The 25,043-nt window shown below is 44.9% G+C and overlaps 1 protein-coding gene across 1 annotated transcript in view; it reads left to right on the top strand.

Annotated features, from left to right (window-relative positions):
- LOC126237475 (uncharacterized) overlaps nt 1-25,043 on the top strand; it is a 555,798-nt gene that overhangs the window by 527,368 nt on the left and 3,387 nt on the right. The window contains exon 14 of the mRNA XM_049947618.1: nt 4,343-4,547. Coding sequence (XP_049803575.1) covers nt 4,343-4,547 — 205 coding nt within the window. The remainder of the gene's footprint in view (nt 1-4,342; nt 4,548-25,043) is intronic.

The following is a 25,043-nucleotide window of genomic DNA, read 5'->3' as shown; positions in this document are numbered from 1 at the left end:
GTGGTACTACAAAAAATGCTGCAGATTATTTGGATAGATAGTGTTAGTAATGAAGAGCCGCTAAATGGAAAAGTGGAAAAAAGAATTGTATAGAATAACTTGACTGAAAGTAGTGGTGTTTTGATAGGATCCATCCTAAGCCATAAAGGAGTGGTGAACTTGGAAATGGAGGAAAGTGTGTGTGTGTGGGTTGGGGGTGAGGGGATGAGGAGGGGAACGTGATAAGAATTGTAGAGGGAGACCAATAAATGAATACGGTAAGCAGGTACATATTTTGAAGACCCAGAATCTGTTCATTCGCGATAAATGCAATCTAAGTAAGGGTTCAATGCTGTAGAATACTCTCTGTAAAACCTAATTGAGACCTGGCAACGTATTTGTTTTTAACTGTTTCAGTTGTTTCTCTACACCAGGGCTACATATTACTATGTCTTCGATACTGGAATCTGTGTGATGGTCAAACAACGGTACGTTTGTATGGTTGTCCTGTGTGGACGGTTTCTTAAGTGCAAAATATAAAACTTTGTTTTTGCTTTTGCTATCTTCTACTGCCACACCCGACCGGTCAGTGAGTGACTGGAAGAAAATCTTAGTCCTGCTCAGCAATTTTACGCAGGACCAAAATTTTCTCGGGTTCTCGGCCAGATACTTTCGTTGTATATTTCACGTACAGAGCTTTTCACAGCTGCACGAATGTGCAATAATCTTTGCCTGCCGTCATTTACGCTTTCTCTTTTCAACAGAGAGTGCAACAGCCTTTGCTTGCTGAGCATCTTCCGAATTTCGTTGCTAAACAACAGTCCTCCTGAAAGTAGCATTGTGCTGTCATGTATCGATACCACCGTACTGGAATATCACAGCAGTAACAAATGATTCAAATGGCCCTGAGCACTATGGGACTTAAGATCTGAGGTCATCAGTCCCCTAGAACTTAGAACTACTTAAACCTAACTAACCTAAGGACATCACATACATCCATGCCCGAGGCAGGATTCGCACCTGCGACCGTAGCGGTCGCGCGGTTCCGGACTGTAGCGGCTAGAACCACTCGGCCACTCCGACCGGCACAGTAGTAACAGAATGGCAAGTTTCCGCCCGATGCCGATAGCTTTCGCGAGGAATCTGTTGGAGCCAGTGGTGCGCACCCGCTGAGGCACGCCTACATCGGCTCTGGACTAGAGATGGGGGATCCGCTCTTGAACTAATTCATAGAGTTCAATCTTTCAAAGGAGTGAACAATCAGTGATTCAGAAAAAAAGAACGGTAGCTCCAAACGTTTCCCAGGCAGAGAGAGAGAGAGAGAGAGAGAGAGAGAGAGAGAGACGGAGCATATCAGCAGCGCCTCTGCTGGTCAGAGCACAGTGCACGCCACACAACACAGCCAGCGCCGGCCTCTGCCCTGCTTCTACCTTGGCTGCCTGCATTGTGCAGTGCCCCATTGGATTTTGTGTTTCACATATGCCGGGCCGTCTCTGTGCGTCGTCTGCCGTGTGCACTGTGCAGTGTCTGGCGCAGCTTAACTTCGCATCGCACTCTGTCGGCGATCGTTTCAGTCGCACGTCCTGCCCTCTGGGCAGTTGATGCCAGCAACAGGACAGAGAGCCACCTAGCGGATAACATAGGAACTACTTGCAAAAACCTGCTCGCAAGAGAGCGGACGATTTGTCTCGGAGCGGGTGAGCTCCCCCCACCCTCGGAACTAGCCCGCTCAACGCTCACCCCACCGTCTCGACTCTAGCCAGAGCGTCGAGCAAAGCGACTCTGGTGTCACTCTGGTCTCTGCGGTCTCAGCTCACGCAGTAATACAGCTCGCGGCTCGACCTGCTCGACTCAGCGCCTCTGCATCGGAGTTTGTCCCCACTGGATATTGTTCTTCGTAGTAATACCGCTATGTATATTACATTATTATGTTATGTATACATCAATTATTTTTATTTTATTTTTATTTGTTTAAACTGATTAGATTAGGTTCCTGATGACTACTCTTACTATAGGATTTTTATTATGGACACTCGAATTTACGCTTTAATTACGAGCGAACCGATAAACGTATCGCAAAATGTGATACACCAATATTTTCCTTGTTTTATTCTGCGTAAGGCTATATGCAGCACTTTCGTTTTACAGTCAAATTTATATTTTTTTTTCTTATTCTGGTACGGATTTTGCGATTTTAGGCGTCTTCGAAAGGAAAAATATATGGCTTGCGATGTATTTGTATGAGGTTAATGAAATTTTAATACATTATAGCCAAATATATTGTTAATGTAAATCTCAAGTTACAACATTTTCCGATCACCCAAAAAACCACGCTAGTGCAAAATAAATCAATAATCAAAAACTTTGTCATATCGTGGAAATTTCAATAAACAATACAAAATTCTTACTCATTATCTATGTTACTTCAAAATAGGATCAAATAAGATCAAAATACAGGTATAGTACTGGAATAAACCAAGTTTAAAGGGCAATGTGCCTTTCATTTATTTTCTTTTGTAAATGAGTGGTGAGTCATGAAAAACAGCTAATTCATTTCAGGGAGTGAACAGTTCTGATCCAATCTCTGAAAAGAACAGTTTTGCCCATCTCTACTCTGGACTACGAGCCGCAATACAGGACGGCTGGCGGAAGCCACAGCCCACCCGCACTTGGAGCCACTTCGTCCCGTGAAGCTATTCAGACGCCGTATACTCGTGACTCCGCCACCGATCGTTCTCTGGTGCGGAGTAGTCTCATCGTTGTTGCTGTTGTAAATAGCTGGACTCAGTTTCTTGCCGCATTACCCGTAATGAGTCTTGGTGCGCTTGTGCAAATACGAGGGCCGTTCAGAAAGTAACCTCCGGTTGATTTAAAAAAATACACCAAGTTAAATAAAAATATTTTAATATATACATCTTTGCACTATTTTTCTACATAGTCTCCATAGCGATTGAGGCACTTATCGTATCTCTTCACCAGCTTTGAAATTCCTTCTGCATAAAAATCACCCGCTTGTGCCTGGAGCCAGCCTGTGACCGCATCTTTGAGCTCTTCGTCGTCATCAAACCGCTGTGACCCGAGCCTTTTCTTCAAATGCATGAAGAGGTGATAATCACTTGGCGCCAGGTCTGGGCTGTAAGGTGGATGGTTGATAACGTCCCACTTGAAGGACTCAAGAAGGGCCGTTGTTCTGCGAGCAGAGTGAGGACGGGCGTTATCGTGCAAAAAAACGATACCGGAAGTCAGCATACCACGGCGTTTGTTCTGTATAGCCCGTCGTAACTTTTTTATTGTTTCACAGTACACGTCTTGATTAATGGTCGTACCACGTTCCATGAATTCAACCAACAACACCCCTTTGGCATCCCAAAACACCGTTGCCATCAGTTTTCTGGCAGAAAAATCTTGCGAGGCTTTTCTTGGTTTGGTAGGCGAATTTGAATGTGCCCACATCTTTGATTGTTCTTTTGTCTCAGGGTTCACGTACTTAATCCAGGTTTCGTCACCGGTCACGATTCTGTTTAACAATGGTTCTCCTTCGTCCTCATAACGTGACAGAAAGTCTAATGCAGAGGCCATTCTTTGAGTTTTGTGGTGGTCGGTAAGAATTTTGGGCACCCATCGTGCACAGAACTTACGGTAACCCAATCTTGCTGTCACTATCTCGTACAAGAGAGTCTTAGAAATCTGTGGAAAACCAGTAGACAACTCCGACATTGAGAAACGTCGGTTTTTCACGAACTTTTGCATCAACTGTCTGATCGAGTTCGTCAGTCACCAATGATGGTCTACCACTCCTCTCTTCATCATGAACGTTTTCTCGTCCACTTTTAAATAAACGTACCCATTCACGGACAACTCCTTCACTCGTAACTCTTGGTCCGTACACGGCACAAAGCTCACGATGAATAGCTGCTGCAGAATATCCTTTGGCTGTAAAAAACCTTATGACAGCACGCACTTCACATTTGGCGGGGTTTTCTATTGCAGCACACATTTCAAACTGCCACAAAAACTAAACTAGCGCAGGTACGACGTTCACTCGACCACGGCTTGATGCCGACTGACCTGTTGAGTGCGTGAACGCACAGATGGCGTCGCTACTCCCCCCACAACCCGCACTGTGACCAATCGGAGGTTACTTTCTGAACCGCCCTCGTATAATTCAAGCAAATCTTCAGTCTGTTGTGTTAACTCGTTCGCTGATCGTTTCGGCTCATGTCTGGCTTCCCTACGATAACAGTTGCTGCTGTAGCCCACTTTTCCTTGCAGTTGTGTACGAAGTCGTAAACAACTAGCATCACATTGTATGACGTGTGTAGCGAGTTGCTTGAGGAAGTTGATGTGTGTGTGGCGTGTGCAGGTGCACAGCGCCGGCTACGGCGTGGTGCGCGCCTGCCTCACCAGCGAGGGCGCAGCCGCCAGCACGGCCAGCGTCAGCGAGGGCCGCGCCGCCGTGGAGGGCTGCGCCGAGCTGTCCGGGAGCAGCGTGTCTCTCAACGCCACCGCCAGGGGCGCGCCGCTGCTGCTCGCCCTCACGCCCACCAGCAGCCTGCACAAGTGCGCAGGTCAGCACGCTTCTGTTTCTGTACATTGATGACGCAGTGCGTCGGCCTCGTTCGAAAGCCAGGCGTGAGGCGTGCTAGTAACTGCTGTAAGCGCCGGGCACGCTTACAGATAAGGCGCACTACTTTGCATTTAAACATTCTTGATATACAGTGTGTGTCACTAACTATTGCCACTAACAAGGGAACCTTCCCATCGCACCCCCCTCAGATTTAAGGGGCTCCGGAAAGGCTCAAAATCATGAAAAGTTCAATTTTTACTTTTTTGCGTTTTCTGAATCTGCAGACTATTACCTTTTAATAGATATATAATTTATTCAATTCCGAAGACTACAACTATTTTTAAATTTTTTTTTTTGAAATGTGTTCTACATGGGCGTGACCCACTGTGGCGCTGTTAAACTGCTGTCAAATGGTGTTATTATTAACGTCCGTGTAACTGGTGAAGTGTACACTCATAAGCATAGTCTGCCTCATGCAATAATGGAGGTGATAAAACCTATTTTCAGAGACTTAGCAGCACCTGAACTGTTGAAAAAGTGTATTCACGGAAAAACTCAAAACCCCAATGAAAGTGTAAATAGTGTTATATGGTCGAGAATCCCCAAGACTGTATTTGTTGGAATAGAAACACTTCACTTTGCTGTGTATGATGCTGTTGCGACTTTCAATGATGGCAACATTGTAAGGTGCAAGGTATTTAGAAATATGGGAATGAAGATAGGTTCTAACATGGTACGAGCGATGCTTGCTTTAGACAAGGAACGCCTTCGGGCTGCAGACAGGGCTGTAAAGAGTCTAGAAATACAAGCAAGAGTAAACAGGAGGAGGAACAAGAGGAAGCTGGAGGAGGAGTTTGCAGAGGATGAAGATAATCCATCCTATGGACCTGGAATGCACTAAAAAGTTAATCCAATCTTTGTCGCTCGATTCCAAAAACTTTTATTTTCTCATACTAATTACATGTTTTCTAAGGATCTTCCAAACATATTAGTTTCAAACTTTCAGTAAATGTTGCACAGTACCTTCTGCATAATTTAACACAGCCTTTTTCCAAAAAACTGTATATTTTTGAATATATAAATAAAAAATTGCAAAAAAATGTTGTGAATTTTCATTACAATTGAAAAAAAAATCATCTTTAATAACTGAACTAAACTTTTGTAAAATCCCTGTGTTAAGTTGTAGCCCATATTCCAATAAATAATCTGTAAAACGTTCAACTTCCTACCTCAAATACTTTGTGAGGAAAGATGTAATTTATAAGCGTTATTTTAACATTGCAAGTATAGGGCGTTCCGGAGCCCCTTAATCATAAGTTGGCACAGTGGATAGGCCTTGGAAAACTGAACACAGATCAATCGAGAAAACAGGAAGAAGTTGTGTGGAACTATGAAAAAAATAAGTAAAATATACAAACTGAGTAGTCAATCCGGAAGATATGCAACATTAAGGATAATGCGAACGCAGGAGCGCCGCGGTCCCGTGGTTAGCGTGAGCAGCTGCGGACCGAGAGGTCCTTAGTTCAAGTCTTCCCTCGAGTGAAAATTTATTTTCTTTATTTTCGCAAAGCTATGATCTGTCCGTTCATTCATTGACGTCTGTTCACTGTAATAAGTTTAGTGTCTGTGTTTTGCGACCGCACCGCAAAACCGTGCGATTAGTAGACGAAAGGACGTGCCTCTCCAATGGGATTCGAAAACATTTGATCGCAAGGTCATAGGTCCACCAATTCCTCCACAGGAAAACACGTCTGATATATTCTATACGACACTGGTGACGGCATGTGCGTCACATGACAGGAATATGTTGTTGACCCACCTAACTTGTACACTTGGCGAATGGGTAAAAAGATTCTTCTACCTTGCCCGATTTAGGTTTTCTTGTGGATGTGATAATCACTCCCAAAAAAGTAGTGAAAACATAAGTTTGTCACATAAACTGCAACAAATGAATGCAACAGTTTCACAGTCGCACAGTTTTCCCTGTGCTCTGTCATGTTTTTAACGTTTTCAGTTTTTTCCGTGTGTAGACCGTCAAGCCCTCATATGTCCAAGCAAATCTGAACATGTCCTGGAATTTTGGAGAGCGAAGTTGATCACATAGAAAAAAAAGTTTTCACTCGAGGGAAGACTTGAATCAAGGACTTCTCATTCCCCAGCTGCTCACGCTAACCACGGGACCACGGCGCTCCTGAGCCCACAGACTACTTGATGTTGCCTATCTTCCGCATTGGCTACTCAGTTTGTATATTTTGCTGATTTTTTTTTCATAGTTCCACACAACTTCTTCCTGTTTTCGCGATTGATCTGTGTTCAGTTTTTCAAGGCCTTTCCAGTGTGCCAACGTATAACTAAATCTGAGGGGGGGGGGGGGGGGGTGCGATGGGGAGGTTCCCTTGTAAGAATATCTCCGAAAATATGATAGTAGCTGAAAAGTTCGTTGGACAAAAGTTGCATAGCACAACAGGGGCCATAATAGGACGTTGGTTTTTTGTTGCTAGGTGGGGTCGCGTCAGAGATATGGAGGCCATCTTTGTCTTTTTAAATCGGATGCCATAGTTTGGTACTTATTTTCTGATAGCGGGTATCGTGACGAATCCAATGATGTATAACAGTAAGGTCTTTGAAGGTCACAAAGGTGGCATGAACGTCCATTTGCGGAAGGTTTCGAAGTGATGACCATTGGAATCAATGCAGTGCTACAGTCTTCTTATCACGCATTGAGTGGTATTCCTTATCACACCGGCACTTATCGAAGCACATGCTCTCACAATTCTCTTTGCAGTTGGAACGTCTTTATAAACAACGTCTTTTGCGAATGCTCCCAAGAAAAAATGCAGAGGCGTCAAGTCTGGCGAACTAGCCGGCTACGACACATCTCCACCGCGTCCAATCCAACGGTTTGTGAATTGTCTCTGCAACTCATTTCTAGCCGTCAACGAAAAATGTGGCGGACCCCCATCTTGTTGATATCACATTCTATTCCTCGTTCCTGAAGGTATTTCTTCCAATAAAAGACCTAATGTTTCTTGCAGGAATGTGGTGTACTTCCTACCATTAAGATTTCTTTCGATGAAATAGAGGGCTATAATTCTGTCCTCCAGAATCCCACACCATTCATTCACTGGCCACCGTTTTTGTTGTGTAACTTGCCGCAACCAACATTGATTTTCAGTTGCTCAATAATTCATTTCCATGGTTCGTGAATGGAGCCTCGCCATTACATTAAATCAAATTAAAACTGGCCAAGAGAAGTCTACTAATAACAAATACCGGCCTTAATTTGAGGAAGAAATTTCTGAGGATGTACGTCTGGAGTGCAGCATTGTATGGTAGTGAAACATGGACTGTGGGAAAACCGGAACAGAAGAGAATCGAAGCATTTGAGATGTGGTGCTATAGACGAATGTTGAAAATTAGGTGGACTGATAAGGTAAGGAATGAGGAGGTTCTACGCAGAATCGGAGAGGAAAGGAATATGTGGAAAACACTGATAAGGAGAAGGGACAGGATGATAGGACATCTGCTTAGACATTAGGGAATGACTTCCATGGTACTAGAGGGAGCTGTAGAGGGCAAAAACTGTAGAGGAAGACAGAGATTGGAATACGTCAAGCAAATAATTGAGGACGTAGGTTGCAAGTGCTACTCTGAGATGAAGAGGTTAGCACAGGAAAGGAATTCGTGGCGGGCCGCATCAAACCAGTCAGTAGACTGATGACCAAAAAAAGAGTGTCATCCCTCTGAATCTCAAGTTGCGCCCATCGGCAGAATTCAATGCGACACATACAACCCGTACTAGTTAATTCTTGGTGGAGTCAGATATAGTAAGGATGACATTTACGGCGAAGCAGAACACGTACTCTGGCTCATGCCAGATTCCCTTGCGATTTGACACGATCTAACACAAGGATCTCGAACGACAGGGGCAAGAGCACCAATTTCTGTTTCCTTGTTAGTAACTTTCCTTTGCCGAATATGTTTCCACTGCGTTAAAGATCCAGTTGTTCCCAATGATAAAATATGATAAATACACATATTTAAATGTACGACGTGTAGGGTGAGTACGTTGAGGATATCTTTCACGGTCTCTAGCTCTCACTGAATTTGGTTGACATTCTCCGTAAATGAGAAGCATAGAGACTTGTTCTTGGAAGGAATATTTTGTGTTGGCAGAAGAGCCAACACCGTGTTACTAATGGAGGCCGAAAGGCACGCGTTTTAGCTCACGCAGGCTGGCGTGAGGAGGGAAGAGCTATACTGACGTAAGATCTGGAACATGACAAGGAATTAGAATTCAGAAAGCGGACGCAATTAGTTTGATACTTAACTTTAATCCATTAATGATGAACGTCGCTCTTGACGGTACATGATTCACAATATTACCTGTTCAGAAGACATAGTAACTGAATATGGCGCCTTGCTAGGTCGTAGCAAATGACGTAGCTGCAGGCTATGCTAAACTGTCGTCTCGGTAAAGAGAGCGTATGTAGACAGTGAACCATCGCTAGCAAAGTCGGCTGTACAACTGGGGCGAGTGTTAGGGAGTCTCTAGACTAGACCTGCCGTGTGGCGGCGCTCGGTCTGCAATCACTGACAGTGGCGACACGCGGGTCCGACGTATACTAACGGACTGCGGCCGATTTAAAGGCTACCACCTAGCAAGTGTGGTGTCTGGCGGTGACACCACAGAATACATCATTCACATTCGCTTGATTCGACGATACTAGTCTTACCCTTCGTATTAGTGTTGTTTTGCGAATCCGTCGAATGGTTTTAAAATGTCAATGGCAAGGTAGATTGATACGCTGTATTCGGCGAATATTTACTATTTGCACGATATACGAGAGAGAATAGTCAGAACATATGCTTCGATAAGTGCCGAAGTGATAAGGAATACTACTCAATCCACGATAAGAAGATTGCAACACTGCATTGATACCAGTGGTCATCACAACGAACACCTTGTGTAAATGGACGTTCATGCCACCTTTGTGACCTTCAAAGACCTGATTGTTACACATCATTGGATTCGTCTCGATACCGGCTATCAGAAAATAAGTACCAAACTGTAGCATCCCATTTAAAAAAAAAAAAAAAAAGTTGACCTTCATATCTCTGAAGCAACCCCACCTAGCGACAAAAAGCCAAAGTCATATTATGGCCCCCGTTGTCCCATGCAATATTTGTCCCACAAACTTTTCAGCTACTATCATACTTTCGGAGTTATTCTGTGTGGCTATAGTTAGTGACTAACTCTGTATACTTTTCCTAGAGTTTCAGTTGCGGGCATAATTCATATTTGTAAAACGCACCGGCGACCCGGTGGCTTTTGAGATATTAACGGCTGTCGGTGTGACAGGCGCTAGTTTGGAAGGCCGCAGGGGCTGGTCAGCTGAATGTCACACTCCTTTAACTTCTCAGCAACAGCCATTAACTGTGTACGCCCATCCTAGTGCGAGGTTCATTCATTCTACTGCAAGATCCATTCCCTCTTTTGCTTCCGCTAGAGAAGAAGGAGTTCTGCGCAGCTGTTATAGACAGTTGACAATCGTGTAGCGCCTGCGTCTCTCCAGCGCGTGTTATTCTTTCGCACGTTACAGTGCTGAAAGTGATCAGATATAAATCAGGGTCAACATCTTACTCTTTCATAACGTTTTAGTACATATTGTTACTTATCCATTATAGCTTTACTGAATAGCTATATTTTAATGAATTTAAATTTATTTCTGCGCAAATCTGAAGTTCGGTTGCTGAAGCAATGTGGACAAAGCAGCAGGCTCCTCGAACGTTACAAACGTATTAGTTTGCAAATGTGTTGTGGGAAGTGTGCGGAAACATCCAATTGGAGGACTTAGTTCTGAGGCGAAAAGTGACGTGATTAAACAAGTCCGGCCTACACTAAACCCACCATGTCTGAATACAGTGACTAAAACTTAAGTCCGACATTTTCAAGAAACTCGGTACTCTTCTTACAAATGGTAATGTGGCAGCATAGAGACAATAATTGAATGGTTGGCCGCGTGTTTTCTTCCGACGTGTTGTGGACAAAGAATGGTATGACATGAATAGTTTCAACAACTTAAAGAAAAAGCACGAAAATTCCAAGGACCATATTACATTTATGTGGACACTCAATAAATATGGCAGGACAAGAATATATTTTTGTTTTAACAATGTCTTGACGTTAAATTTTCAAAACCATAACGAATCTTATTTTTGAAATGCACATCGAGCGGGGTAGCGCAGTGGTTAGCACACTGGACACGCTCTCGGGAGCACTATGGTTCGAAGCCTCGTCCGGCCATCAAGATTTAGGATTTGCGTACAAAAGTTCAAAGTTCAAGTTGTTCTGAGCACTATGGGACTTAACATCTGAGGTCATCAGTCCCCTAGAACTTAGAATTACTTAAACCTAAGTAACCTGCCCGAGGCAGGATTCGAACCTGCGACTGCAGCGGTGGCGCGGTTCCAGACTGAAGCGCCTAGAACCGCTCGGCCACACTGGCCGGCAGGATTTCCATGATTTCCCTAAATCGCTTAAGGCAAATGGCGGGATGGTCGCTTCGAAGTGGCACGGCCGACTTCCTTCTTCTTCCTCGAGCTTGTGATCAGTGTCTAATGACCTCGTTGTCGATGAGATATTACACACTAATGTCCTCCTACTGCCCATCGAGATTAGCAGTCGCAAACCAGACTACCTCACCTTGCATAGTTGTCCGTTCAAAAACGATTGCTGAAGCCCGTGAAACAACAAATGTCATCCTACGACTCTTGGATTAGAGATTTCGACAAGAAGGATCGCAGAATTCATCTCAAATATAAATCAAACTGTCAGTACTGGAACTTTTAATATCATCCTTATTAATGTAGATGCAGTAACAGGCATTCTCCGAGTAATTGGTATCGCTCAGTAGGCCTAATCTCTACGAGGTTGTTCCTTGTACTTTACTATACGGCATAGAGCATTGTTCAGTGTAATATTATGGGAGTGATGAGGCGCAATAACAGATAGTTGTAAAAAGTAACATAATATTATTAACAATGACGGTATTAACAATAAATATAACAGTACCGGTACTTGGATAACCGTAAACAATGACACAGTAATAATAATGACAGCAATAATAATAATAATAATAGTAATTAAAACAACAATTTTGTTATTTTAAACTATTTTTTAAAAACGATTACTGTTACGAATACCTCACGCCTCGTCATTGGTGAAAACGCAAGATAACCGAGGTCCTGCGCTCATAGTTATAAGTAAACCAAGTTTAAAATGTCTCTACAGTGCACCAGGGTTAAGCGCCCTGTCAGTGAATCGTCGTCAGCCAACCGAGCATTTGACTGGGGTTAACGCCGTATATTGCAATGGAAGGCACCTTGTAGATGCAGAGATGTTCACAGAGATATGAATCTTCAGGCAGCCGATTATAAACATGTTTTCTAGACAATCTCTGGTGAATGGCGTCATTGCCATACGCTCTCACTTTCGTCAACAAGCAGAAGTGTGTTTATACTTCGCTTCTAGTCCATTCGTTTATGTTTTACGAATTGGAAACCTGTAAGAAGAGCACCAAATGTTTGGAAGTATGAGACGAATTGGTCGGTGTGATTGCATCAGTTCTTGAAATAAAAGAACGGACAGCTACAGTGCAAAAGAAGAATTGTACAGTGTCTCTTTTCGTTTTTTCTTTTGTTCAGATCGAATACCTACGTTGCTTATATATAAAAGTCGTCAAATATATATGCTGATTAATACATCTAAATATCATTTTATGCAAAATGTACATCTTTTTATTTCTAACTATGTACTACGTACAAAAATCCTGTTTTCATGGGAAATAAAAATGTGTTACTGCTCTTCTATAAAAGATGGTTAATGAAGTTTCTATGATTTAAAAGTGCAAATTAAATTTTTTCTATGTTTCTCTATTTTATGCTTCACGTAACTGCTCTTAGAACCTGCACCTTTAATTAAAAATTTGAATCCTCCTGGAATCGAACCCATACCCACCAAACAGCGAGGAAGCACGCTACTACATAGCCACACAGCTTCTCGAAGAAAAACTTGACCTATTTTAGCATCTCAAATATGGTCAGCAACCTTTAAATTCGATTTTCTAGGGAATTTTTGAGAGTTACATCGAACTGCTTTGAGAAAAGTACGTTTGAGCTTTGAATTTAAAGTACAGAACACAAAAAATAAGAAATCTTATTGTCATGTGGTCCCCTTGTTAGAGAAAAACAATCAATGTAGTCACATGTGGAGGCACAATATAATTCTGCTACTGGTAAGTTTCATTCAAAAATTAATAAACTTTCTAGGTTCATCTTACGTATAGGGTATGGTATACTACACCCTGAGTCTGTCTCAGTACATCGAAGCGCGCCGCCTTCTTAATACCGAACGCCAATAAGAGTCAGGTCATCTCGCGAAAAATGAGCGTGAGCCATGGCCAAATTTAACCACAGCCAACTACCTCGTTTAACTTTGAGGTCAGTGGACCAGAATATTGCGCTGAACAGGGTTAAACGCCAACTTAAGCGCCGTTAACTTTTAATCGAGAGTGGTGTATTCGAATGTGAGTGGCTAAAAGGATCATGGCGAGGCAAAGAGTGAGATATATGTCTTCGGCTGCTGAAGCCTTTGTAGTGCGTTTACGGTTCTCTCCGTACACCAGAGATGGATCGTTCTCGAAATAACGAGTCCAAAGTACCGGTTGGCTGTAGTTGAGTCGGCGTTAAGTTGTTCCCTGTCAGTTGCAGACCGCGGCAGAATCGGGGGCCTACCTATAAACCAATAAAGTAAGCGATTATGTAAACGTCTCTATGCCAACGCCTTAGTGTCGTTACAGCTCTGTAGACGGCAACTGTTTTAGCCTACAGCCGTTAGCGCTTCACGGTTGAAAGTAGGACTGTTGATATTTTTAAAAATGTATTGGTCGTCTGATATATCGATATTTAAAAATCATTAACGGGCCTCTACAGATCGACAAAAGTATCGATATAACTAACGGTAATATTTCGACATATTGGGCTATAAGAATATCGGCTACACATTGTAAATACACTGCCGGTTTTAGGGTTGTAACCTAAGTATTAATTTATTATTAGATGTTCTGTGCATCAACAAGCTAGCAACCTGTCTGTCCCCCTTTGAGCAAGTATTGAAAGAAAACACATAATTTAAAAATGTGTAAGTTAGTAATGGGACGTTGCGTGGATGAAAAGCTGCTATGAAAATACTTTTTTGTTCGACTATCGTGTTGTTAGTTAACAACTGCGTACATGATACAGTGTAATGCAAATTATGATCTACTACAATCACAAAAGAATCATTTCAAATATTTACCGAAATTGCGCAAAAAATGGAATTTAAAATATAATTACCGGCACTCTACACTGTCACTCTGATATCGACATATCGATATTCAAAGAAAGACATTTCGCCGATGTATATCGGTATTTCCTTGTGGAAACATCGATATATCGATATTTTATCAACAGTCTTAGTTGAAAGCTGGAAACAGCGCTACGAGCTGTCAGGGATCTTCACGCCGTCTAGGCTATAAGAGTGTACGGTAGGACTGAGCGACGACTTCTGAGTGCGGGTCGGTCTCCGTTCCCTTCGGGTCGGCCTCATCCTCGCCTCAGTTTCGTTCCGTCTTTTGACAAGACGTTGATCGCCATTTGAAGTGAGCTGCATCGAATCGCCGGCAGGAGTGGCCGAGCAGTTCTAGGCGCTACAGTCTGGAGCCTCGCGACCGATACGGTCGCAGGTTCGAAAACTGTCTCGGGCATGGATGTGTGTGATGTCCTTAGGTTAGTTAGGTTTAAGTAGTTCTAAGTTCTAGGGGACTGATGACCTCAGCAGTTAAGTCCCATAGTGCTTTTTTTTGCATCGAATCCCTTATCTAAATCCACATTTATAAAATATTACTTACTTTGTTATTGGCCCACCCGATTGGCCGTGAGGTCTAAGGCACGGCTTTCCGGGTGGGAAGGAGCGCCTGGTCCCCGGCACGAATCCGCCCGGCGGACTTGTGTCGAGGTCCGGTGAGCCGGCCAATCTGTGGACGGTTTTTAGGCGGTTTTCCATCTGCCTCGGCAAATGCGGGCTGGTTCCCCTTATTCCGCCTCAGCTAACTATGTCGGCGATTGCTGCGCAAACAAGTTCTCCATGTACGCGTACACCACCATTGTTCTGCCACGCAAACATAGGGGTTACACTCGTCTGGTGTGAGACGATCCCTTGGGGGTCCACCGGGTGCCGAACCGGTGTGGGGCGGCGGAGGGGTGAAGTGGACTGCGGTAGTCGTCGAGGGGTTGCGGACCACTGCGGCTGCGGCGGGGTCGGAGCCTCTCCATCGTTTATAGGTCCCCGGTTAACATAACATAACATACTTTGTTATTTCATTGGTGGCCTCGTTGTCTTCTGTGGGACTGTTGCCCCGCCAGTTTGAAGGAAGTTGCAATATGTAATTGATACTGACTAGTAGCAACTACACCATGAGCCAGTTGTGAAAACTCAAACCTGTGAATCCCTCCCAATTCCCCCCCCCCCCCCCCTACAACCCCGCCCACCATCCCAAACCTTAGCTCGGATTCTGAGAAAGTGCTTCTAACTAGGCACAGTATTTGTAATTTTCAGTTCTGACTTTTCAAAACCCATACAGCTTTACGTAGCTCGATAGTAAAGGAGCGGTGAACCAGTAAAAATGAACTGGTCACAAAAAGGTCGGGTCAGCAGTGAATAACTTCCCAAAGTACGGGGTGTTGCAAAGAAAATATACGAATTTCGAATGCATATGAATATGAAACTTTACACAGATATTTACGAACATCTCATGTTCAGATTACAGATGTTCAATACGTCCTCCATCAGCGACACGAACAATATCATATTGATACTCAAATTCCTCCCATAATTGGGCAAGCACGCACTTCGTGACTGATGTTACGACAGTACCGATCCGGTTCCTCAACTCTTCCAGGTTCTGTGGGAGTGTTGGTACATAAACGTTGTCTTTAACGAAACCCCACATGAAGAAGTCAGAGGGTGTAAAATCCGGTGACCGTGGAGCCCAGATGAGACATGCTAAGTCGCCAGCTCCTTGACGACCAATGCAACGGTTCGGTAGGGTTTCATTCAGATATTCATGCACTTGGCGACTCCAGTGAGGCAGTGAGGGGGTGCCTCATCTTGTTGAAAAATGAAGTTGTCTTCGCGTAGCCTCAGAAACAACCAGTTTTGTAACATAGCGGGATACTGCTGATCGTTAACCGTGTTTCCATCAAAGAAGAATGGGCCATAAACAGATGATCGTGGTATCGCACAAAACACATCGACTTTGGGCGAATCTCGTACATGTTCAGTGGCTGTACATGTGTTCTGTTGGCCCCAAATTCGAACATTGTGTTTGTTCACCTGACCACTAACACGGAAAGTCGCTTCATCATTGAACACGATGCATCGTGCGAAAGTGTTGTTATTGTCAATAGCATCAAGAATCTCGTTACAAAATGCCACACGTTTGCGTTTGTCATCAGGACGCAGAGCTTGTAACAGCTGTAACTTGTACGGCTTCATAACCAACCGACGTCTCAAAACACGCCAAATTGTTGTTGTAGGCAGCTGTAGCTCCCTACTGGCGCGAAGAGTTGATTTTGAAGGACTACATTGGAAAGCAGTTGGAATTCTTGCAACATTTTCTTCGGGAACACGAGGGCGACCAGGACTGTTTCCTGTACATAAACATCCTGTATCTAGAAACTGTCGATACCATCTGCGAATGTTCCACGCATTCGGAGGATCAATTTGGTACCCCAACCTGAAACGTCTTTGCACTGTAACCACGGAACTGCACTTCGCAAACTCGAGAACACAAAAAATGATTTCTGCTGCGGGTTAGCCATTTTAAACATATGGCGGCTACCAAGCAAAGCAGAAGACAACTGGCATCTAGCGGCTATTAATATAAACTAGACTGTGTATTCGTTTCTCCAATAGCCGAGCTGAGGCGGAGAGATCGATAGTTTGGACGAAATAATACTTTGTAATACGTATATTCTTTTTGTAGCACCCTGTAGAATGACCTTCCTCGTCTCTACCGTACACTCCTAAAAGGAATGGGTTTCTCAAGCCCCACATTCAAATCAGCAGCGGTCTGGTTCACAGTAGACCGTCTTGAGTGCGGCTCAGTTGGAAGTGATGTGACGTCTATCGAACACTTGTGTTCGGCCTTTGCGGCGGTTTACACGTATGGAAACACTATACTTGCTATGTTAAGGATCGACCCTAGACATTGCTGGCCACTGAAAACCGAATCATTCTGTGGTTTCCGGTGTGCCATGATCCCCGTGTCTTGACCCGATTATCATCACACTTTCAAAGTCGGTTACTCGCCACTCCGCAGCACACCTGTCTGTAAGAGATATCGTCTCTACACTCACACCGTAAGCCAGATCTAGCCGCAACATTCAGACTTGAAACGCAACACATCTTTAACTGTTGAGTGCAGTGGATGTTCTTGCAAACATGTGATGGAGTAGAACCTCATACGCGACAGTTGGTCACATATCATCCGTTTCACTGCATGCCAAACAATGGAGAGAAAAGTCAAGGTACATTTATACAGGGATACCAGTGTAAAATGCGTCGCAAAAACTTTTGGACGGTATATCTATATTTTGTAGGGGGGATATCGCTATTTTATCGACAGCCCTATTTCAAGCATTGAAGCATATGCAAAATTTTTGTACACTTAAAATCCGGTCTGAGGTGTAAAATTAGTTGCGTTATTTCAGTTTCACATAGGTGAACAACCAAAATTTTACTGAAACAGTGAGTGTCATGCCCCGATGTATCAGAGAGAAGAAGGGAACCATCGGAAAAACGGTCCTAGTGGGGCACAAAAAACGCGAATATGTATCTGTTTAAAAGACTCTGCCTGAAAAGTTCGGTACCTGCTGCCACAGTCTAACCTCCTCAGCATCTTTGGCTCAAATGGCTCTGAGCACTATGGTGGTGGTGGTGGTTAGTGTTTAACGTCCCGTCGACAACGAGGTCATTAGAGACGGAGCGCAAGCTCGGGCTAGGGAAGGATTGGGAAGGAAATCGGCCGTGCCCTTTCAAAGGAACCATCCCGGCATTTGCCTGGAGCCTTTTAGGGAAATCACGGAAAACCTAAATCAGGATGGCCGGAGACGGGATTGAACCGTCGTCCTCCCGAATGCGAGTCCAGTGAGCACTATGGGACTCAACATCTTAGGTCATAAGTCCCCTAGAACTTAGAACTACTTAAACCTAACTAACCTAAGGACATCACACACACCCATGCCCGAGGCAGGATTCGAACCTGCGACCGTAGCAGTCCCGCGGTTCCGGACTGCAGCGCCAGAACCGCTAGACCACCGCGGCCGGCCCTCAGCATCTTTAAAAATTTTCCTAAAAGTTTTGGCATGTGAAGATATTCGCGCTTTTTTTATGTGAGAGAGATGGAGACACTGGTAGTGTGAAAGAGACGGAAAAATAAATATTGGAAGATAGTAGACAGTGGTTGTGGTATAGAAAGCGCAATGGCGATAATGGGAGAGCTAGAGAAAGAGCGGGTCACAGTGGTAGTGGGACACTGAGAGAACAGTGCCTACGGGAGAGGAATAAAGAGAAGGAGAAAGTGGAAGTGGTTGAGAGCCAGTGATAATGAGAGACAGAAATGGAAATGAGCGTCTGGCATCGCTGGCCGGGAGGCCCCATCCGGGGAAGTTCGGCCGCCGAGTGCGGGTCTTATTTCAGTCGGCGCCACATTGGGCGACGTGCGCGCCGGCGATGAGGATGAAATGAGCAGGACAACACAAGGCCATTTCAGCCCGGCCGGGAATCGAACCAGGGCCCGCTTGCATGGGAGTGAGCATGTTACCATCCTGGCGGACAAGGCGGAGAGACAGACAGTGACACTGAGAAGTGACAGCAGCAGTGAGAGGGAATGTATAAAGAGTAGCAGTAAGAGAGATCAGGAGGGAGTAGTAGTGGAAGTAGGGCAGAATGGGTGAATGGGAGTGGATGGACATCGGTGACTTACAGCGATGGGCTGATGGGCGTGAGTGAGTTACAGTTAGGGTAGCTTGTGGGAGTGAGTGGTTAGTCGCATGTTAAAGAGAGCACGAATATGTTTGCATGACAAAATGTTTGGAAAAAGGTGTTTAAGTAGACTGTTTAGGTTTTTATGTTGGTAACGCCACGTAGCGCTCTGTATGAAAATCACTGACTGTGCTGTGTGCAGTCTGTGTCTGGTTTGCATTGTTGGAATATTTGCTATTGTAGTGTTGGGCAGTTGGATGTGAACAGCGCATAGCGTTGCGCAGTTGGAAGTGAGCCGCCAGCAGTGGTGGATATGTGGAGAGAGATGGCGGAGTTTTGAGAGCGGATGATCTGGACGTGTGTCCATCAGAAAAGGGTTATTTGTAAGACTGGATGTCATGAACTGTGAGGTAAGTGACTCATGAAGGGTACAGGTTATTGTTAGTCAGGGCCATTCTTTTGTAGGGATTATTGAAAGTCACATTGCGTTGTCCTGAAAATATTGTACGTCAGTTTAGTGATGATCAGAATAAGTAAAGAGAAAACTGTTTGAGTATGTTGAGTTTTGCGCAGCTGTTTGAAAATCAAATAACGTAAGAGGTTTATCAGCACAGTCATTTTATAATTTTTCTAAGGGGACGTTTCAGCTGTAAAGGTGATGGGGAATGTAGAATAAGGTAACTGGTTAGTTAATTTAGGGGAGGTGACCAAACAGCGACGTCAACGGTCCCATCTGGTTAAGGAAGGATGGGGAGTGAAGTCGGCCGTGGTCTTTCAAAGGAACCATCCCGGCATTCCCCTGAAGCTATTTAGAAAATATAAGTAAGGGTGGCCGGACGTGGGTCTGAACCGTCGTCCCCTAGAATGTGAGTACAATGTGCTAACCACTGCGCCACTTCGCTCGGTCGAAGTCAACTGGTACCCTGCTTTTCAGCCAAATTCTTGTAAACAGGAGCATATTCGCCGTTTTCTGTTTGACTGTCTATCTCATGGTGTGTGAAATACACTGCTGACCATTAAAATTGCTACACCAAGAAGAAATGCAGATGATAAAAGGGTATTCATTGGACAAATATATTATACTACAACTGATATGTGACTACATTTTCACGCAATTTGGGTGTATAGATCCTGAGAAATCAGTACCAGAACAACCACCTCTGACCGTAATAACGGGCTTGATACGCCTGGGCATTGAGTCAAGCAGAGCTTGGATAGCGTGTACAGGTACAGTTGCCCATGCAGCTTCAGCACGATACCACAGTTCTTCAAGAGTACTGACTGGCGTATTGCGACGAGCCAGTTGCTCGGCCATCATTTACCAGACGTTTTCAGTTGGTGAGAGATCTGGGGAATGTGCTGGCCAGAGCATCAGTCGAACATTTTCTGTATCCAGAAAGACCCGTACAGGAGCTGCAACATGCGGTCGTGCATTATCTTGCTGAAATGTAGAGCCACGGGTCGTAACACATCTGAAATGTAACGTCCACTGTTCAAAGCGCCGTCAATGCGAACAAGAGGTGACCGAGACGTGTAGCCAATGGCACCCCATACTATCACGCCGGATGATACGACAGTATGGTGATGACGAATACACGCTTCCAATGTGCGTTCACGGCGATGTCGCCAAGCACGGATGCGGCCATCATGATGCTGTAAACAGAACCTAGATTCATCCGAAAAAATGACGTTTTGCCATTCGTGCACCCAGGTTCGTCGTTGAGTACACAATCGCAGGCGCTGCTGTCTGTGATGCAGCGTCAAGGGTAACCGCAGCCACGGTCTCAGAGCTGATAGTCCATGGTGCTGCAAACGTATTCGAACTGTTCGTGCAGATGGTTGTTGTCTTGCAAATGGCCGCATCTGTTGACTCAGGGATCGAGACGTGGCTGCACGATCCGTTACAGCCATGCGGATAAGATGCCTGTCATCTCTACTGCTAGTGATACGAGGCCGTTGGGATCCAGCACGGCGTTCCGTATTACCCTCCTGAACCCACCGATTCCATATTCTGCTAGCAGTCATCGGATCTCGACCAACGCGAGCAGCAATGTCGCGATACTATAAACGGCATTCGCGATAGGCCACAATCCGTCTTTTATCAAAGTCGGAAACGCATTTCTCCTTCTTATACGAGGCATCACAACAACGATTGACTAGGCAACGCCGGTCAACTGCTGTTTGTGTATGAGAAATGGGTTGGAAACTTTCCTCATGTCAGCACGTTGTAGGTGTCGCCACCGGCGCCAACCTTGTGTGAATACTCTGAAAAGCTAATCATTTGCATATCACAGCATCGTCTTCCCGTCGGTTAAATTTCGCATCTGTAGCACGTCATCTTCGTGGTGTAGCAATTTTGCGCGCCGGTTTTATTTTGCAAGGATATCGTCGCGAGAAATCTCAACGTTGTCAATGTGTCGTCCCGTTCGGACACGAAAAGGCCTTGAAGCGAATAAAACTGGGTGGACAGCGCGGGGAGAGTAGGTCTGACATACATGCGTGACGACAGCTGCTCAGCGACCAAAGCCCGGCGGACGTAAACGCGTCCTGGAGAAACCCAGGACTGTGGCAGTGACGGTAACGCATGCAGACGGCGCAGCGGAAGCCGTGGGACGCCGATCGAAGCAGACAAGCGGCGTCATGCGCCGTACCCCAGCCTGTAGTGTGGGCGGGCGTGCCGCAAGGCTACCAGCGTACCGAGAGACGTGGCGCTGCGTCTCGCAAAGACATGGGCACCGCCTATGAGCCTGGCCTCCCTGCCTGCGTCACCGTTTTGGAGGCAGCAGTTCACCCGTACACACTTCTGCACAAACAGAGCGGCTCAGGGAGATCGATGCTTGCGATAGAGCTCAAGTGTGTCACGTCGCGCATCTGACGCAACGCTCGGTCCAGATTACAGCACGCCAAGTCGTCGGAGGAATCGTCATCTTACCGGCAACCTTACGAAGCTCACTTCCTTTTTCCACGAGATGGGAAGCTTCACATGGCGAAAGATGTGGGCAAGCAAGAAATATTGACAAACATTAGTTGCTCTTCGCGATCGAGTGCAGGAGACGGTCTCTTCGGTAAAGGTCTCCGTGTGGCGGCCGTGGAGAACGGACAGGTTAGCGCGGCGTTATTGTGACTACAGCAGACGCGCCGCCCAACGACTCACCGTGCTTTTGTTCACTGCCAGGTCTCCGTAGACATTCTGCAAGCGCCTGGTTTTCGCCAAAAGAAACTCAATAACAGCTGTCTGCTTAGAACGCATCGCCATTCCAGACGCCATTTTGAAGGCTACGTATAGCGCCGCCAGCTATCGAAAAATTTGAAATTTCTGGTACTCATCTACATCTACATCTACGTGATTAGTTAGATATTCACAATAAAGTGCCTGGCAGAGGGGTTCAATGAACCACCTTCATGCTGTCTCTCTACCGTTCCACTCTCGAACGGCACGGGGGAAAAACGAGCACTTAAATTTTTCTGTGCGAGTTCTGATTTCTCTTATTTTATCGTGGTGATCATTTCTACCTATATAGGTGGGTGCCAACAGAATGTTTTCGCAATCTGAGGAGAAAACTGGTGACTGAAATTTCATGAGAAGATCCCGTTGCCACTCCAATTCACTTATCATGTCTGAGACACTATCTCCCCTATTTTCGCGATAATACAAAACGAGCTGCCCTTCTTTGTACATTTCGATGTCATCCGTCAGTCCCACAGCAATACTCCAGAATAGGGCGGACAAGCGTGGTGTAAGCAGTCTCTTTAATAGACCTGTTGCACATTCTAAGTGTTCTGCCAATGAATCGCAGTCTTTGGTTTGCTCTACCCACAATATTATCTATGTGATCGTTCCAATTTCGGTTACTCGTAATTGTAATCCCTAAGTATTTAGTTGAATTTACAGCCCTCAGATTTGTGTGACTTATCGCGTAATCGAAATTTAGCTGATTTCTTTTAGTACTGATGTGAATAACTTCACACTTTTCTTTATTCAGGGTCAATTGCCACTTTTCGCACCATACACATATCGTATCTAAATCATTTTTCAATTCTTTTTGATCATCTGATGACTTTACAAGACGGTAAATGACTGCATCATCTGCAAACAATCTAAGACGGCTACTCAGATTGTCGTTATTATAGATCAGGAACAATAGAGGGCCTATAACTCTTTCTTGGGGAACGACGGATATTACTTCTTTTTTACTCGAAAATTCCTATGGGACTAAACTGCTAAGGCCATCGGTCCCTAGGCTTACATACTACTTAATCTAACTTAAACTAACACACACACACACACACACACACACACACCCATGCCCGGGGGAGGATTCGAACCTCCGACTGGGGTAAACGCGCGAACCGTGGCAAGGCGCCTTACACCGCACGGCTACCCCGCGCGGCCCAGCTATCGGAACTTCATGAAAGTATAGAGGCTGAAGTGGCATTATTTCACGATATCCATCGAGTTCCGAACTTATTTCAGCCGAAACAGGTCGAGAAAAAGGAAAGCGTTGCATTACCAAATGAACACCAGTTCCCATCAGATCACCGAAGTTAAGCGTCCGCCCCTTGTAGCTGAGTAGTCAGTGCGACAGAATGTCAATCCTAAGGGCGCGGGCTCGATCCCGGGCTGGAGATTTTCTCCGCTCAGGGGCTGGGTGTTGTGTTGTCCTAATCATCATCGTTTCATCCCCATCGACACGCAAGTTGCTGAAGTGGCGTCAAATCGAAAGACTTGCACCAGGCGCATGGTCTACCCGACGCGACGCCCTAATCACACGACATTTACATTTTACCGAAGTTAAGCGCTGTCGAACTGGGCTAGCATTTGGATGGGTGACCATTGGATCTGTCGAGCGCTGTTGGCAAGCGGGGTGCACCCCGGCGTTGTGACGCAAACTGAGGAGCTACTTGACTGAGAAGTAGCGGTTCCGGTCTCGCAAACTTACATATGGCCTTTGGTACCACCTCAGCGGATGCACTGTGTGTGGTGCTCGGAATATGCCCCATAGATATCACGATCAAATACAGAGCTGCAAGGTACTGGTTAAAGGTGGGGAGACTAGATAAGGTACACACAATAACCGGTGTTCCCATAGAGACGATACGTCACCTTAAAAGTTGGCGTTTGGATACATGGCAAGGTGAGTGGGATGTAAGTGATAAGGGACGTAGACTGCACGACTTCCTCCCTGACATAAGGGAGCGGTTGAGAATGAGACATATCGATCCCAGCCGTGGTATGGTACATTTCTTAACCGGGCACGGACCTTATTCCACGCACTTAAACCGCGTGAGTCTGAGGCAGACACCTACATGCACATGCGGGGAAGAAGGTTCCCCAGAACACACTGTCTTTTTCTGCGGGCAATACGCGAACAATAGACGTACACTACACTTAGATTACACAGATACAGACATAGATATACACACAGCAATAAGAGACGAAGAACACTGGGCACAATTAAACGCACTGACAAACAGTATTTCAAAAACAACACATGAAGAGTATATGCGGACACGACATCACAGACATGCCTATGTGCAGCGTAACAGAAATCTCCAGAGGATGGACAGCGATACCCACAGTGACAGCGAAAATAGTGAAAATGAGGAGGAACAGGAGGAGGAAGCAGAGATGTGAATGTAAATAAGCAAATTGCTGGCAATCTAGCCAAGAAAACACCAAATGCTGTACATGGATGCGCACCTAATGTAGTTAATACATAGGATTAGTAACAAATAGGATAAGAAACATTATTTCTCTACTAATAACCATTTGTGTGTGTCTGTGTGACTGGCGGTCAACGGCTCGATGAAACCATTCCGAGGTATTCACCGTCAGTCACACTCGGTGATGGTACTAACAAATCTCTCATCTATCCTATCTTCTTTTTATATTCTTCTTAAAAACAACAAAATTTATTTATATTTCAACCTCAAATTATTGTTATTTTGAATCATTCTTTGTAAATGTTGTAGATAAAACAAAAGGAAAGAAAACTGTAAAAAGATGAAAAACGAAAATTGTAAGATGTACGACCTGTTTTAAACATCAGGTAACAGGTCTATAATTTGGCAATAAATAATAATAATAATAAAAAAATAATAATGGCGGGGAGAGCGGTGTGCTGACCACATGCCCCTCCATATCCGCATTCAGTGACGCCTGTGGGCTGAGGATGACACGGCGGCCAGTCAGTACCGTTGGGCCTTCATGCCCTGTTCGGGCGGAGTTAGTTATTGAACGCCTCTCGCAAGTCAACGGTAATAAAGCGCGTTGCTCTTCTTTGGATCTTCTCTACTTCTTCTGTCAATCCTACCTGGTACGGAAATATCATCGACAAAGGCTTCCGGAGCCGATGGCCCACTCGTATAACCTTTCTGACTACACGACAAGAAGCTCTACTCTTCGACTGG

The sequence above is a fragment of the Schistocerca nitens genome, chromosome 2, assembly GCF_023898315.1.
Source record: "Schistocerca nitens isolate TAMUIC-IGC-003100 chromosome 2, iqSchNite1.1, whole genome shotgun sequence".
NCBI classification, from domain to species: Eukaryota; Metazoa; Arthropoda; class Insecta; order Orthoptera; family Acrididae; genus Schistocerca; species Schistocerca nitens.
Note: the sequence above shows the minus strand (reverse complement) of the source record. Positions and strands in the feature narration are given on the sequence as shown.